The 16,382-nt window shown below is 58.3% G+C and overlaps 2 protein-coding genes across 3 annotated transcripts; one reads left to right on the top strand and one right to left on the bottom strand.

Annotated features, from left to right (window-relative positions):
• Positions 1 to 158: 158 nt before the first annotated feature.
• On the bottom strand, positions 159 to 2,126 carry SCT (secretin). Of its 2 annotated transcripts, none has more exons than XM_003806027.5 (4): positions 1,523 to 1,737; positions 1,338 to 1,439; positions 1,148 to 1,240; positions 159 to 981 (listed from the first exon to the last, which is right to left on the bottom strand). In XM_003806027.5, the coding sequence occupies exons 1-4, from the start codon at positions 1,591 to 1,593 to the stop codon at positions 870 to 872; spliced, it is 378 nt and encodes a 125-aa protein (XP_003806075.3). In that variant the 5' UTR covers positions 1,594 to 1,737; the 3' UTR covers positions 159 to 869. The 2 variants fall into 2 exon arrangements, with proteins under 2 accessions (XP_003806075.3, XP_063464074.1); XM_063608004.1 differs by lacking the exon at positions 1,523 to 1,737 and adding an exon at positions 1,987 to 2,126 and having other exon boundaries at positions 164 to 981.
• Positions 2,127 to 2,444: 318 nt separating this feature from the next.
• On the top strand, positions 2,445 to 15,014 carry DRD4 (dopamine receptor D4). The gene is made up of 5 exons (XM_055093926.2): positions 2,445 to 2,570; positions 3,150 to 11,829; positions 13,704 to 13,816; positions 13,917 to 14,611; positions 14,708 to 15,014. Exons 2-5 carry the CDS (start codon positions 11,557 to 11,559, stop codon positions 14,908 to 14,910), a joined length of 1,284 nt encoding a protein of 427 aa, XP_054949901.2. The 5' UTR covers positions 2,445 to 2,570; positions 3,150 to 11,556; the 3' UTR covers positions 14,911 to 15,014.
• Positions 15,015 to 16,382: the final 1,368 nt, after the last annotated feature.

Raw genomic sequence — 16,382 nt, forward strand, 5'->3', positions numbered from 1 at the left:
GCTCCTGGGGGGCCCTGGTGCCCGACAGAGGGGGTGAGGTGAGACTCGACACGTGCCCTGCTCTTTTCATTGGCCCCCCACAAGCCCCCAGCTCTAGGGAGAGGCCACTGGGTGGGGTCGGGGCGAGGAAGGGGCTGTCGTGAGGGGGAGGTGGAGTTCTCCTCCTCCAGGCCTGTGCGCCGAAGCTTCTGGCCTCTCATGGCTGGGACTGGGCTCAGTGTCCTAAACCTGCACGGTGCCCCCATGGTCGCCTTCAAGCCCTGCACGCTCCGTGCTCCACAGGCTCTGAGGGGTCAAGCCACTGGTCCGAGGCCACACAAGACAGAGGGTCCGGAGTCCTCACGCCAGAGTGGATTCCTGGCACCCCAGGTGACACCTCCACCCTCCCCTCTTCCTGCCCGCCTGAGCCCCCCTGGCCCCTTCACACCCTCCCCACTACCCCTTCCAGAAACACTGACCACATGGGCCCCCGGGCAGGAGCTGAGAGGGTGTCCGGGCTCCCCTGAGCCCCAGAATGTTTCCTAATGGATGACAAGGGGTGGGGCGGGGCCCTGCAGTACTTAGTCGAGGTACAGGAGGTGGCCCTGATGCCAGAGATAAGGATGAGGGGCCGGCTGTGCCTGCAGGTGTAAAGGGCAGCTGGGTGTGGTCAGTCCCTGCTGGGTGGATGGGCCTCCATCCATCCCTCAGCCCCGCTACACAGGGGTTGCCTCGATTACACCGAGTGGACACAGACAACTCCCAGCGTCTGGGTCTGATTCCTCCTTTATTGGTGCCAAGTACCACCCCTCCCCCTCTCCCCCATCCTGCCCCCCACCCCAAATGCAGCTGTGCTCCTGGGCCGGGCAGGTGGTGAGGGGGTTCCTTCCTCATCTGGGCCTCAAGGTTCCTTCTGCAGCAGCGCCAGCTGGTTCTGAAACCATAACCCCAGGCCTGGGCCCAGGGGGCAGCCAGGGAGACCAGGTCCCGTCCAGGGGCATCCTGCAGAGACAGCACGTGAGGGTCTGAGGGCTGGGGCTGGGGACCCCGGCCCCGCTGCTGGAATTGGGCCTCCAGTAGCCACCAGCGCTGACCCGGGGAGGCCAGGACAGAAGGAGTGGTCTGGGGTGGGGTCTGGAGTGGGGTCTGCGGTGGGGCGGGTGCTCACCAGGCCTGCAGGATGGGCATGTTGGACCCTGACGGGCAGAGCAGACCCGCGCCGAGCCTGGTCCAGGCCGTGCTGTTCTCTGCGTCCTGCTCGCTGCCCCCCGCCCCAAAACAGAGTTAGTCTTGGAGCGGGGGGGGTCGCGCTGCTGCTGGGGCACCACGCCAGGACCCCCCACCCTACCCGGCCTCACCTGCGCTTCCCCACCAGGCCCTGTAGCAGCCGCTGGAGCCGCGCGCCCTCCCGCAGGCGGCTGAGCTCGCTGGTGAACGTCCCGTCTGAGTGTCGCCGGGCCCTGCGGGCAGTCGGGGGTCGGGGTCAGGGCGCACTGGGGGCGGGTGGGGCCCGGGGGGCGGGCGGGCCTGGCGGGCGGCTCACCTGGGGGGCGCGGGGCGCGCGGCGGAGCCCCCGAGGAGCAGCAGCAGCAGCAGGAGGGGCCGGGGGGCCATGGCGGGGTCGGGGCGCAGGAGCTGAGCGCTGCGGCCACGGCCCGGGCCCCCGCAAGGCCCCTTTATGGCGGCGCCCGGAAAGGGGACGGCCCGGCCGCGCCCAGCGATCCCGGGAAGGTCAGGGCCGCCCCCCCAGCTGTCGCCCCGGCCCGGCCTCCCGCCCCCTCCGCCGCGCTGGCGCCCCTCGGCCGGCTGGGGGAGGGGGACATCCCGGCCTGGGGGGCGAACGGAGCGCGGGCCTGGGACCCGCAGAGGGAACCGCACCGCGAAGCCTCGGAGCCTGCGGGGGGCGCGGGGGCGGAGGGGCCGGAGGGCTTGTGGGAGGGTTTGTGGGGGAACTGGGGGGCCCCGGGGAAGGGGCTGCGGCCGGAGTTCCGGAGGCCCCTGGAGCACCTTGCTGGGGCGAGTTCGTCTCCAGCTTCAGCGTGGCGTGACTGTTGGGGGGCCGGTGTTGCCATTTTATCTGCTTTGAAGTGCTTGATTCAGGATCATTCGGTGCATCCATCCCCACCATCCGTTCTCAGACTTTCCCGTCCTCCCAAAATCCGTTCTCAGACTCTCCCGTCCTCTCAAAATCCGTTCACAGACGCTCCCGTCTTCCCAAAATCCGTTCACAGACGCTCCCGTCCTCCCAAAATCTGTTCTCAGACTCTCCTGTCCTCCCAAAATGAAGCTCTGTCCCTATCAAACGCCCCCTCCCCTCCTCAGCCCTGGCGCCCCGTCCACTTTCTGTCTGTGGATTCAGCGCCTCCAGGGACTGCGCGCAGGGGGAGCCTCACGGGATTTGTCCTTTGGAGACCGGCTGGATTCTCAGTGCAGCATCCTCCGCCTTCGCCGCCGCGGCCTGGCCTGTGTGGGAATCTCCTTCCCTTTTGTGGGGAACTGTGTCCCGCTGTGTGCAGGCACCGCATCGACTGCGTCCGCTCATCTGTGGGCCTCTTCATGGACACCTGGGCTGCCTCCCCTTTGGGGCGATGGTGAGTAATGCTGCTGTGAACGTGGGTGTGCAAACGGCCCCTCCCGATCCCGTTTTCAAGCGTTCTTGGTGTATAGTTATGAGGGAATTGCTGGGTGACAGAGTAATTATGTGTTAAATATTCTGAGGAAACGCCAAACAGTCTTCCCAGCAGCGCAGCAGGGTCACGGTTCTTGTCCTCGCCAACACTTGCTACTTTGTGGCTTTTTGTTTGTCGTGTACTAACGATGCCGGTGGGTGCGACGTGGTGTCTCGCTGCGGTTTTGATTGGCATCTCCCTAATGGCCAGCGATGTGGAGCATGTTCTCAAGTGTCTGTGAGCCACGGAGAAATGGCCGTCAAGCCCTTTGATGTTCTGCTGTGGTTGCGAGTCATGCACTGTATCCGTCTGTTAAATCAGCCACAATATTTTCCCCAGCGTTTGCATCATTTCACAGCCCCGCCAGCAATGTGGGGCTGGCTGGCTGGCTTGCTGGCTTGCTTGCTTTGCTTTCTTTCTTTTTTTCTTTTTCTTTCTTTCTTTCTTTTTTTCTTTCTCTTCCTTTCTTCCTTTCTTTCCTTTCTTTCCTTTCTTTTTCAGAGGGAGTCTCGTTCTGTCACCCAGGCTGGAGTGCCGTGGGGCCATCTCAGCTCACTGCAACCTCCGCCTCCCGGTTTCAAGCAATTCTTGTGCCTCGGCCCTCCAAGTAGCTGGGATTACAGGTGCCTGCCACTATGACTGGCTAATTTTTATATTTTTAGTAGAGACAGGGTTTCACCATGTTGCCCAGGCTGGTCTGAAACTCCTGACCTCAAGTGATCCACCTGCCTCGGCCTTCCAAAGCACTGGGATTACAGGCGTGAGCCACAGCGCCCGGCCTCACTTTCTCTGCACACTGTCAACATCCCTGCAGTCGCTATTTTTAACCTTCAGCCATTCTCTCTGCGGCAACACCTCCTTGTGGTCTTAGTTGCATTTCCCCAGTGGCGGGTGATTCCGAACCTCTTTCCAGGTGCTTGTTTCCATTTGCATGTTGTCGTGGGTTAAATGTATCTTCACATCTCTTGCCCGTTTTTAAATTGTTCTCTACTGCTGAGTTTTTTTTTTTTTAATTGTGGGAAAATATGCATAACATGAAACTTACCATTTTAGCCATTTTAAAGTATGAAGTGATACTTAGTACGGTCACGGAATTATACAACCAGCACCGCTGTTTAGTTCCAGAACTTTTTACTCCCCAGATGGAAAATCTCAAATCCATAAAGCATTTACCTCCCCTTCCCCCATCCCTTCAGCTCCTGAGTAACAATGAATTTACTTTCTGTCTCTGTGGATCTGCCTGTTCTGGGTATTTCATACCAATAAAATCCTAAAAGCTGGGCATGGTGGTACATGCCTGTGGTCTTGGCTACTTGAGACGGTGAGGCAGGAGGATGGTTTGAGGCCAGGATTTCGAGACCAGCCTGGGAAACATAGCAAGACCCTGGTCACTATTTTTATTTATTTCTTTATTTTTATTTATTTGTTTTGAGATGGAGTTTCACTCTTGTTGCCCAGACTGGAGTGCAATGGCGCGATCTTGGCCACTGCAACTCCTGGGTTCAAGCAATTCTCCTGCCTCAGCCTCTGGAGTTGCTGGGATTACAGCAATATGGCAGGGTTTTGCCATATTGGTCAGGCTGTCTTGAACTCCTGACCTCAGGTGATCCACCCGCCTCAGCCTCCCAAAGTGCTGGGATTACACGCAGGAGCCACCGCGCCTGGCCCCAGAATTTCATTCATTTTAATGGAAAAATCACACTGCATTTGGTTCATCCATTCACCTGCTGAGGACGTTTGGTTTATTTCTACCTTGTATATATTGTGTTTGTTTGTTTGTCTGCTTGAGACGGAATCTCGTTCTGTTGCCCAGGCTGGAGTGCAGTATACGATCTCCGCTCACTGCAACCTCCGCCTACCAGGTTTAAGTGATTCCCCTGCCTCAGCCTCCTAAGTAGTGGGACTACAGGCATGCACCACCACACCCCCTAATTTTTGTATTTTTAAAAAATATTTATTTATTTATTTATTTTAGAGATGGACTCTCACTCACTCTGTCACCCAGGCTGGAGTGCACTGACCTGATCTCAGCTCACTGCAACCTCCGCCTCCCGGGTTCAAGCTATTCTCCTGCCTCAGCCTCCCAAGTAGCTGGGATTACAGGCACCTGCCACGCCCGGCTAATTTTTGTATTTTTAGTAGAGACGGGGTTTAACCCTGTTGGCAAGGCTGGTCTCCAACTCCAGGTCTCAGGTGATCCACCCGCCTCGGCCTCCCAAAGTGCTAGGGTTACAGGCATGAGCCACTGTGCCCGGCCAGTACTTTGTGTATTTTCAGTGGAGATGGGGTTTCACCATGTTGGCCAGGCTGGTCTTGAACTTCTGGCCTCAAGCAATCTGCCCACCTCGGTCTCCCAAAGTGCTGAGATTACAGGCGTGAGCCACCATGCCCGGCCCCTTTTGTATATTGTGAATAGTGCCGCTGTGAACATTTACATACAAGCTTTTATTTGAACACCTGTTTTCACTTCTTTTGGGTATGTAACATACCCACTGAGTCATATGGCAACTCTACGTGAAACTTGTTGAGGAACTGCTGGACTTCTTCTCACAGTGACCATTTTATATTCCCAACAGCAGTGAATGTCTCCTCATCCTTAACACTTGGTATTTTTATTTATTTATTTATTTATTACCATGGCCATCCTAATGGATATGGAATGGTATCTTACTGTGGTTTTGATTTGCATTTCCCCAGTGACTAATGAGGTTGAGCATCTTTTTAAGTGCTTTGTGGCCATTTGTGTGTGACATATGTATATTTTTTGTTTGTTTGTTTGTTTGTTTTGGGGACGGAGTCTCGCTCTGTCACCCAGACTGGAGTGCAATGGTGGGATCTCGGCTCATTGCAACCTCCACCTCCCAGGTTCAGGCAATTCTCTTGCCTCAGCCTCCTGAGTAGCTGGGACTACAGGTGCCCGCCACCATGCCTGGCTAATTTTTTTGTATTTTTAGTAAAGATGGGGTTTCACCGTGTTAGCCAGGATGGTCTCCATCTCCTGACCTCATGATCCGCCCACCTCGGCCTCCCAAAGTGCTGGGATTACAGATGTGAGGCACCGTGCCCAGCCATATTTTTTTTAAGACAGTCTCGCACTGTTGCCCAGGCTGGAGTGCAGTGGTGTGTTCTTGGCTCACTGTAACCTCTGCCTCCCAGGATCAAGCGATTGTCCCACCTCCGCCTCCCAAGTAGCTGGGATTATGGGTACCCGCCAGCATACCCAGCTAATTTTTGTATTTGTAGTAGAGACGGGGTTTCACCATGTTGGCCAGACTGTTCTCGAACTCCTGACCTCAAGGGATCCGCCTGCCTCGGCCTCCCAAAGTGCTGGGATTACAGGCGTGAGCCACTGAACCCGGCCATTTGGGTATCTTCTTTGAAGTAATGTCTATTCAAGTCCTTTACTCATTTTCATTATTTATTTTATTTTGAGACAGGGTCTCACTTTGTTGCCCAGCTTGGAATACATTGGCTCAATCACAGCTCACTGCGGCCTCAACCTCTTGGACTCAAAGGATCCTCCCACCTCAGATTCCCAAAAAGCTGTGACTATAGGCTCACGTCACCACACCCAGCTAATGTTTGTATTTTTAGTAGAGATGGGGTGTCTTTCTTTTTTTTTTTTTTTTTTTTTTTGAGACAGAGTCTTGGTCTGTTGCCCAGGCTGGAGTGCAGTGGCACGATCTCGGCTCACTGCAAGCCCCGCCTCCCAGGTTCATGCCATTCTCCTGCCTCAGCCTCCTGAGTAGCTGGGACGACAGGTGCCCGCCACCACTCCCAGCTAATTTTTTGTAATTTTAGTAGAGACGGGGTTTCACCATGTTAGCCAGGATGGTCTCGATCTCCTGACCTTGAGATCCGCCCGCCTCAGCCTCCCAAAGTGCTGGGATTACAGGCTTGAGCCACCAAGCCTGGCCTGTTTTGGAGGATCTTCTATACATAAGACCATGTCATCTGCAAGTAGAAATAGTTTTCTTTTCCAATTTTGGATACCTTTAATTTCTTTTTCTTGAGTAATGCTCTGGCTAGAATGTCCAGAACAATGTTGAACAGAAGCAGCAGCAGTGGGCATCCTTGTCTCTTTCAAAGGCTTTTTGTTTCTCACCATTGAGTATGACGTTAGCTGTGTTTGTATTTTGTTTGTTTGTTTGAGACAGTCCCCCTCTGTCATTCAGGGTGGAGTGCAGTGGTGCGATCTCGTCTCACTGTAGCCTCCACCTCCTGGATTCATGTAATTCTTGTGTCTCAGCCTCCTGAGTAGCTGGGACTGTAGGCGTGCGCCACCATGCCCAGCTAATTTTAATTTTCGTATTTTTAGTGGAGATGGGATTTCAACATGTTGGGCATCTGGTCTTGAACTCCTGATCTCAAGTGATCCACCCGCCTCGGCCTTCTGAAGTGCTGGGATTACAGGCATGAGTCACGGCGCCCGGCCTGATGAAGTTTGTTTCTATTCCTAGTTTATTGAGTCTTATTATCATGAAAGGGTTTTGAATTTTTTTTTTTTTTTTTTTTTGAGACAGAGTCTCCCTCTGTCGCCCAGGCTGGAGCGCAGTGGCGCAATCTTGGCTCACTGCAAGCTCCACTCCCGGGTTCACGCCATTCTCCTGCCTCAGCCTCCCGACCTCAGCTGGGACCACAGGCGCCTGCCACCACGCCCGGCTAATTTTTTTGTATTTTTAGTAGAGACGGGGTTTCACCGTGTTAGCCAGGACAGAATCGATCTCCTGACCTCGTGATCCGCCCACCTCGGCCTCCCAAAGTGCTGGGATTACAGGCGTGAGCCACCGCACCCGGCCAAGGGTTTTGAATTTTATGAAATGGTTTTTTCTGCATCAGTTGGGATGATCGCGTGGGTTTTTCTCCATTCTGTTAATGTGGCGTATGACATTGAATTTCGTCTGTTCATTCACCCTTGCATTCCTGGGATAAATCCCACTGGGTTATGGTACATAATCCTTTAAAAAATGCTGTTTTTCGGCCAGGCACTGGCTCACACCTGTAACCCCAGCACTTTGGGAGGCCAAAGTGGGCGGATCATGAGGTCAGGAGTTTGAGACCAGTCTGGCCAACATAGTGAAACCCTGTCTCTACTAAAAATACCAAAATTAGCTGGGCGTGGTGGCGCGTGCCTGTAGTCCCAGCTGTTCAGGAGGCTGAGGCAGGAGAATAGCGTGAACCCAGGAGGCAGAGGTTGTGGTGAGCCGAGATCACACCACTGCACTCCAGCCCTGGGTGACAGAGTGAGACTCCATCTCAAAAAAAAAAAAAAATGCTGCTTTTCTGGCAGGCAGCGCTTTAAAAGGGACTGTGTTTGCTCATATTTTTTCGAGAACTTTTGCATCTATATTCATAAAGGATACTCATTTGGAATTTTCTTTTCGTGATATCATTACTGTTGAGTTTTGAGAATTATTAATCTTTTTTGTATACCAGCCATTTGCTGGATATATGATTGCTAATTTTTAAAAAAATTTTGTTTCTTTTTTTATTTTTATTTATTTTTTATTTATTTATTTATTTATTTTGAGACGCAGTCTCGCTCTGTCGCCCACGCTGGAGTGCAGTGGCATCATCTTGGCTCACAGCAAGCTCTGCCTCCCGGGTTCACGCCATTCCCTTGCCTGAGCCTCCCGAGTAGCTGGGACTACAGGTGCCTGCCACCACGCCCGGCTAATTTTTTGTATTTTTAGTAGAGACGGGGTTTCACTGTGTTAGCCAGGATGGTCTCGATCTCCTGACTTTGTGATCTGCCTGCCTCGGCCTCCCAAAGTGCTGGGATTACAGGCATGAGCCACCTCGCCCGGCCTATTTATTTTTTGACACAGAGTCTTGCTCTGTCGCCCAGGCCAGAGTGCAATAATGTGATCTCCGCTCACCGCAACCTCTGCCTCCTGGGTTCAAGCGATTCTCCTTCCTCAGCCTGCCAAGCAGCTGGGATTACAGGTGCACACCACCACGCCCGGCTAATTTTTTTTTTTGAGACGGAGTCTTGCTCTGTCACCCAGGCTGGAGCGCAGTGGCGCAATCTTGGCTTACTGCAATCTCCGCCTCCCGGGTTCATGCCATTCTCCTGCCTCAGCCTCCTCAGTAGATGGGATTACAGGTGCCCGCCACCACGCCCGGCTAATTTTTTTTGTATTTTTTAGTAGAGACAGGGTTTCACCGTGTTAGCCAGGATGGTCTCGATCTCCTGACCTTGTGATCTGCCTGCCTCGGCCTCCCAAAGTGCTGGGATTGCAGGCGTGAGTCACCATGCCTGGCCAATTATTTGTATTTTTAGTAGAGACGTGGTTTCACTATGTTGGCCAGGCTGGTCTTGAACTCCTGACCTGGTGATCCACCTGCCTCGGCCTCCCAACGTGCTGGGATTAGAGGCGTGAGCCACTGCGCCTGGCGTAGACAACCCAATTTTTAACAAAAGCAAAGATTTTTAACAGGCACATTCCAGAAGAGGGCATGCTGACAGTTAACAGGCACATGGGAAAAGTGGTCAAACATGAGTAGCCATCAACGACGTCCTACTACACTAAAATGGAAAAAACGTTGCCGGATGTGGCCATTTGCAAATATCGTTTCCTGGTCTGTGTCTTTTGATTCTCCTGACAGCATATTTGAGTTAATTTTTTAATGTGTAAGGTAGGAGTGGAGGTCCTTATTAAAAATTGTTTAGGCTGGCTGTGTGGCTCATGCCTGTAATCACAGCACTTGGAGAGGCTGAAGTGGGAGGATCATTTGAGCCCAGGAGTTTGAGACCAGCTGGGCTAACATGGCGAGACCCCGCCTCTACAAAAAATAAGAAAATTAGCTGGGTGTGGCACCACGCATCTGTAGTCTCAGTTGTACAGGAGGCTGAGGCCAGAGGATCACTTGAGCCCAGGAGATTGAGGCTGCAGTGAGCCATGATTGCAGTGAGATGTGATCACATCCAGTTACATTTGATTTTCAGATAAACAACAGAAGTTTAGTATAGGCTGGGGGCAGTGGCTCACACCTGTAATCCCAGCACTTCAGGAAGCTGAGGCAGGTGGATCACCTGAGGTCAGGAGTTCGAGACCGGCCTGGCCAATATGATGAAACCCCGTCTCTACTAAAAATACAAAAAAATTAGCCGGGCGTGGTGGCGGGCGCCTATAATCCCAGCTACTCAGAAGGCTGAGGCAGGAGAATCGCTTGAACCCGGGAGACGGAGGTTGCAGTGAGCCAAGATTGTGCTGCTGCACTCCAGCCTGGGTGATAAGAGTGAAACTCCATCTCAAAAAAAAAAAAAAAAAAAGAAATTGGGGTTGTCTGTCTTTTCTCATTGTTTCCATTGTTTCTGGATCTGTGTGTCAGAGATGTGTACTGCACACATCCTTTCTCCGCCTAGCTTTGTTTTCACTCTTGGTGGTCGCAGACATCTTGGGGGCCACTTGAAGGAACTCTAAGCCGACCAGAGGCTGGGCTGGACTCACCGTTTGGCGCCCAGCTGGAGACCCCAGGGCCACCCTCCCCGGTTCCATCCTGGGAGAGAAGAAACTTCCACTGTCCCAGTCTCTTCTGTGGTGACTTCTTTTGCTCAAGGGTTCACAAGGGCAGCAGACTGATCTGCACAAGAGGGACTGAGCCTGGCTGCGGCCGTACCTGATGCCTGTGCACACCTGTCCCTGGTGCAGGCCCTTCCCCTGCAGACCCGGTGACCTTGCCCTGTGAAGCTCACCGTGCCTGCTCCTTCTCAGAGTCCTCATTTCTCCCTTTAACGCACACCCTGTCAGCGCCTCCGTCTAGCCCGTGTCCTCCAGACCTTTGAGGTCAGGGGCCTCAATTCCTGGCACAGCCCCTCCACTCCAGGCCTCCCAGAAACAGACTAGAGCATCAGGATGTGCACCGCCTGGGGTCCCACAGAGTGGTGCCCCCTTTTAGTGTCTTCTAGGCCCCTTAGTGACAGACGACAGAAAATACCTCTCAGGTCACAGGTCACCCCTCTTTGATGAAGAGTCCATAGAATTCTCTGCTGTGCTTTGCAAGCACTTTCTCTTCTGCACGTTTGGAACCTACCACGGCCTGTCGTGTCTTTCTCCTGGCCTCCTCGCGAGCTCAACCTACTGTCCGGTCCCGGGACCCCCTGCCCAGGGTCAGAGGGGCGCCTACCTAGCTCAGGGTCTTGGGCCAGAGGGAATGGAGGAGGGAGCGGGGTCGACCGCTCAGCTGTCCGCCCAGTTTCGGAGGCGGCCACGCGAGGATCAACTGTGCAACGGGTGGGGCCGCGGCTGACCGTGGTGGTCGCGGGGGCTGAGGACCAGAGGCTGCTGGGGGGGGGGCGGCGGTATGAGCTAGGCGTCGGCGGTTGAGTCGGGCGCGGAGTCGGGGGCAGGAGGAGCGGGCGTGGAGGGTGCACACGAGGTCGAGGCGAGTCCGCGGGGGAGGCGGGCAGAGCCTGAGCTCAGGTCTTTCTGCGTCTGGCGGAACGGGCCTGGGGGGGAAGGTTTTGCCAGATACCAGGTGGACTAGGGTGAGCGCCCGAGGGCCGGGACGCACGCACGGGCCGGGTAGGATGGCGCTGGCGTCGATGCCCGCGCGCTTCAGGGCCTGGTCTGGCCGCCCCTCCATCCTTGTCGGTTTCTCGGGTTGCGGACCCCGCGCGGCGCCGGGCGATGCTGGCCTGCCCGTGGCCACCACCTCGCTTCATTCCCGTCTCTTTGGGCCGCCGCATTCGTCCACGTGCCCGTCTCTCCCTGCGCAGAATTCCAAGATGAGCAAATACTGGGCTCACGGTGGAGCGCCGCGGGGGCCCCCCTGAGCCGGGGCGGGTCGGGGGCGGGACCAGGGTCCGGCCGGGGCGTGCCCGAGGGGAGGGACTCCCCGGCTTGCGACCCGGCGTTGTTCGCGGTGCTCAGCGCCCGCCCGGGCGCGTGGGGGCCGGCGCGCCATGGGGAACCGCAGCACCGCGGACGCGGACGGGCTGCTGGCTGGGCGCGGGCCGGCCGCGGGGGCATCTGCGGGGCTGGCTGGGCAGGGCGCGGCGGCGCTGGTGGGGGGCGTGCTGCTCATCGGCGCGGTGCTCGCGGGGAACTCGCTCGTGTGCGTGAGCGTGGCCACCGAGCGCGCCCTGCAGACGCCCACCAACTCCTTCATCGTGAGCCTGGCGGCCGCCGACCTCCTCCTTGCTCTCCTGGTGCTGCCGCTCTTCGTCTACTCCGAGGTGAGCCGCGTCCGGCCGCACGAGCATCCTCACCTGCTCCTCGGTTCCCCGTCCCTGTCCCTGCGGAGGACCCGGCGTGACCCGGCCCCTTTCTGGTGCGGAGCTTCCAGCTGGGGCGGCGGCAGGGGCGCTGCGCCTTGTCCCTCGGCGATACACCCACCGCCGCCACCTCGCGACCTTCCACCCACTGCGCTGTCTGTCCCCCGACCCTCGTTCCTCTCCTCCTTCCCCCTCTGTCTTGGCGTCTGCTATCCAGGAGATGCCCGTCCTTCTATCCAGGGACCCCAGAAACAGGCGACTTTGTCAAGCCCAGTCCCCTCTGTAGCTGGATTTCACCTCCAGGGCAGCCAGCTGGACAGACAGGCAGATGCAGGCTCAGCCCCCTGGCTGCCGTGGGACACACACACTGCACACGGCCACAGCCACTGCCCACCACGCACACCTAGTGCAGATGCTGGCACACCCCCAGAAGGAGGCTCACAGCTCGCAGGGGAGACCTGGGCTGGACAAAACCCAGGGGAGGAGAGGGTGTGTGGGGACCAGGTCCCTGCTGAGAACCCTGGGGGGAAGCCTGAGGGGGAATTGGGGGAGGGAGCCCACACTCCACACCAGGTCTGGCCCTCGAGTGGGTTGGCCTTGGTGCCAGCCCCTCTGTGGCCAGAGAAAAGCAGCTTAGGGCTGAGCTGGAGACGCCGTGTCCCGGACTGTGGGGGAGGGGGACTCGAGGTTTCCCCTTGATGGACACAGTGAATCTAGGTGGCTGGGGCAGAGACCAGCAGCACGGGACACGCATGACCTGTGCTCCTTTCGAGCCGCAGACGTCACAGTGACGACGTTTAAGCTCCTAATCTTCCCAAATCGGCGGGAAGGGATTAGAGGGGCTGCCTGCTCCTTTGCCCTTGGAGAGAGTCACTCCACGTGGAGTCCTACGCTGGGCACTGGGCACGGTCTTCATATTTTTAATTATAATTTATTTTCAAGACAATTATGATGTGGATACTATCATCACCCTTGTCTTACAGATGAAGAAACAGAAATGAATTAACGTGCCCGAGTCTCCCACGGAGAACTTCACGAGACAGGCTGGCTCATGCCCTGAGGGACAGAGCAGCCAGCTTCGCTTCTAGGCCCAGCGGGGACCCTGCCTACCCCAGGCTGGGGAGGGGGCTCCCTTTGAGCCCGACGACATCAGGCCCGCCCCCAGGGAATTCCCCAGGCCGTGCTCATGTTTGTAACAAAAGGGAGACCAAGGCCAGGAGCGGTGGCTCACGCCTGTAATCCCGACTTTGGGAGGCAAAGGCAGGAGGGCAGCTTGAGCCCAAGAGTTTGAGACCAGCCTGGGAAACATACCAGGCCCGGTCTCTACAAAAAATTTAAAAATATCAGCCGGGGGTGGTGGCTGCAGCTGTTGTCCCAGCTATTCGGGGGAGCTGAGGCGGGAGAATCGCTTAAACCTGGGAGGCGGAGGTTGCAGTGAGTTGAGATCGCACCACTGCACTCCAGCCTGGGCAACAAGAGCGAAACTCCGTCTCAAAAAACAAAAAGAAAAACAAATCAGCCGGGGGTGGTGGCGCGCGGCTGTAGTCCCAGCTACTCTGGAGACTGAGGTGGGAGGATCGCTTGAGCTCAGGAGTTCCAGGCTACAGTGAGCCATGATGGAGCCACAGCACTCCAGCCGCGGTGACACAGCGAGACCCTAACTCAAAGGGAGATCTGAGTGGAGAAGGGGTGTTTCCCTGCCCCGTCCTCTGGCCTCTGGCTCACAGCCGGGCCCCCTTCTCCATATTCACCCCTGGAACTACCCATAAGAGTGGGGGGCTCACTAGGGCCCGCGGTGGCTGGGAAACCTCAGGGTCTGTGGTGTCGCCGCGCAGGTCCAGGGTGGCGCGTGGCTGCTGAGCCCCCGCCTGTGCGACGCCCTCATGGCCATGGACGTCATGCTGTGCACCGCCTCCATCTTCAACCTGTGCGCCATCAGCGTGGACAGGTGCGCCGCCCTCCCCGCCCGCGCCCCCGCGCCCCTCCCGCCGCCGCCGCCCTCACCGCGGCCTCCGCGCTTTCCGGCGCCCCCTCGGCGCTCCCCGCAGGTTCGTGGCCGTGGCCGTGCCGCTGCGCTACAACCGGCAGGGTGGGAGCCGCCGGCAGCTGCTGCTCATCGGCGCCACGTGGCTGCTGTCCGCGGCGGTAGCGGCGCCCGTACTGTGCGGCCTCAACGACGTGCGCGGCCGCGACCCCGCCGTGTGCCGCCTGGAGGACCGCGACTACGTGGTCTACTCGTCCGTGTGCTCCTTCTTCCTACCCTGCCCGCTCATGCTGCTGCTCTACTGGGCCACGTTCCGCGGCCTGCAGCGCTGGGAGGTGGCACGTCGCGCCAAGCTGCACGGCCGCGCGCTCCGCCGACCCAGCGGCCCTGGCCCGCCTTCCCCCACGCCCCCCGCGCCCCGCCTCCCCCAGGACCTCTGCGTCCCTGACTGTGCGCCCCCCGCGCCCGGCCTTCCCCAGGGTCCCTGTAGCCCCGACTGCGCGTCCCCGGCGCCCGGCCTTCCCCAGGGTCCCTACGGCCCCGACTGTGCGCCCGCCGCGCCCGGCCTTCCCCGGGATCCCTGTGGCCCCGACTGTGCGCCCGCCGCGCCCGTCCTCCCCCCGGACCCCTGCGCCTCCAACTGTGCGCCCCCCGACGCCGTCAGAGCCGCCGCGCTCCCACCCCAGACCCGCAGGAGGCGGCGTGCCAAGATCACCGGCCGGGAGCGCAAGGCCATGAGGGTCCTGCCGGTGGTGGTCGGTGGGTTCCTGTCCTGAGGGGCGGGGAGGAGAGGAGGGGGGGGACTACGAGACGCGGATGGGCGGGGGGCGCTAACGCAGCTCTCGGCGCCCCCAGGGGCCTTCCTGCTGTGCTGGACGCCCTTCTTCGTGGTGCACATCACGCAGGCGCTGTGTCCTGCCTGCTCCGTGCCCCCGCGGCTGGTCAGCGCCGTCACCTGGCTGGGCTACGTCAACAGCGCCCTCAACCCCGTCATCTACACTGTCTTCAACGCCGAGTTCCGCAACGTCTTCCGCAAGGCCCTGCGTGCCTGCTGCTGAGCCGGGCACCCCCGGACGCCCCCCGGCCTGATGGCCAGGCCTCAGGGACCAAGGAGATGGGGAGGGCGCTTTTGTACGTGAATTAAACAAATTCTTGCCCAAACTCAGCTGTGAAGGCTCCTGGGGGTTGATGGGGAGTGGGGAAGAGGGGTTTCTGCCCCAGTGGCCCCAGGCTCCCCAGCCAGTTAACCTCTTTCTTCCCGCCAAGGAAACCCACAGAGCAGACCCCACCAAGCCGGCCGCCTGCTCAGGGTGAGAGGAAGGGGCCCCCGAGAGCCACTCAGTTCGGCAGCGCTGGGGCCCAGCTTCCCCTCTCTGCAGCGGAGAGGAAACAGCACCGAGCAGGGCAAGGTGTCTCCTGGGGAAGCCCAGTTCCAATGGGAAGAAACGAATGGGAAGAGGCGGGGTGGGGGGGGTGTCAGCCGCCAGGCCCTGCCCAGGCCAACTCCCACCTCTGAGAACCAGGCACAGGGGGCTCCAGGCTCTGCTGCCCCAGCAGACCCCGGCAGGGGAGCCCAACCTGTCATTTTAGAAGCTGCCTTGAAGCCAGAGCCTAGCTTCCTGCCAGTCCCTGGCCAGAGGATGCCCCAAGCCCCACAGCAAGGGGCCTGTGGTGATGGGTGGGGCCCCACCCGGTGGCTTCCCTGGAGGGAGCTCCGTGCTCAGTCACCCCTGGTGCCCAGCCAACCTCTGCCCAGCATCCACCAATGTGGCTGGGCCAAGGGGTGGGAGCAGGGAGGCGGCAGCGGGGCCAGAGGCTGGGCAGAGCGACCCAAGCTGCCTGTCTGCACCCTGGCTCCATCAACCAGTGCAGCCCCTGACCCTGGGGGAAGAGGGGCGGCTCCCAGGGCCCTCCATGCAGGAACAGCCTACCCTGGACTGGATCCAGCTCTCTCCCAGGCCCAGGTTGTGGGAGAAATGGGCCCTCCGCCTCCCAGTCGTGCTGGCTGGAACTTTCCTGTGCTGGGGATGCAGCGTTTGCAGCCAGGGCGGCCAGTCAGGGTGCCAGGCTCCCATCTGAACACTGACAGACTGTGGGCTGTGCCCAGGGCACCCAGTCAGGGTGCCAGGCTCCCATCTGAACACTGACCGACTGTGGGCTGTGCCAGGGCGCCCAGTCAGGGTGCCAGGCTCCCATCTGAACACTGACAGACTGTGGGCTGTGCCCAGGGTGCCCTGTCAGGGTGCCAGGCTCCCATCTGAACACTGACAGACTGTGGGCTGTGCCCATGGCGCCCAGTCAGGGTGCCAGGCTCCCATCTGAACACTGGCAGACTGTGGGCTGTGCCCAGGGCGCCCAGTCAGGGTGCCAGGCTCCCATCTGAACACTGACAGACTGTGGGCTGTGCAGTCTACAGCACTGGGCACAACCTCAGCTTGCTAAAATACTCAGTGCAGGCTGGGTGTGGTGGTCACGCCTGTAATCCCAGCTACTTGGGAGGCTGAGGCAGGAGGATCCCTTAAAGCTAGGG

This window comes from Pan paniscus, chromosome 9 (assembly GCF_029289425.2).
Source record: "Pan paniscus chromosome 9, NHGRI_mPanPan1-v2.0_pri, whole genome shotgun sequence".
NCBI lineage: Eukaryota > Metazoa > Chordata > Mammalia > Primates > Hominidae > Pan > Pan paniscus.

Excerpts from the sequence above, each read along its gene's own strand:
- SCT (XM_003806027.5), bottom strand. The coding sequence starts at position 1,593 with ATGGCCCCCCGGCCCCTCCTGCTGCTGCTGCTGCTCCTCGGGGGCTCC. Across the intron at positions 1,440-1,522 it reads GCGCGCCCCGCGCCCCCCAG|GGCCCGGCGACACTCAGACG; the intron begins GTGAGCCGCCCG and ends GACTGCCCGCAG. Across the intron at positions 1,241-1,337 it reads GGCCTGGTGGGGAAGCGCAG|CGAGCAGGACGCAGAGAACA; the intron begins GTGAGGCCGGGT and ends GGCGGGGGGCAG.
- DRD4 (XM_055093926.2), top strand. The coding sequence starts at position 11,557 with ATGGGGAACCGCAGCACCGCGGACGCGGACGGGCTGCTGGCTGGGCGC. Across the intron at positions 11,830-13,703 it reads CGCTCTTCGTCTACTCCGAG|GTCCAGGGTGGCGCGTGGCT; the intron begins GTGAGCCGCGTC and ends GTCGCCGCGCAG. Across the intron at positions 13,817-13,916 it reads TGCGCCATCAGCGTGGACAG|GTTCGTGGCCGTGGCCGTGC; the intron begins GTGCGCCGCCCT and ends CGCTCCCCGCAG.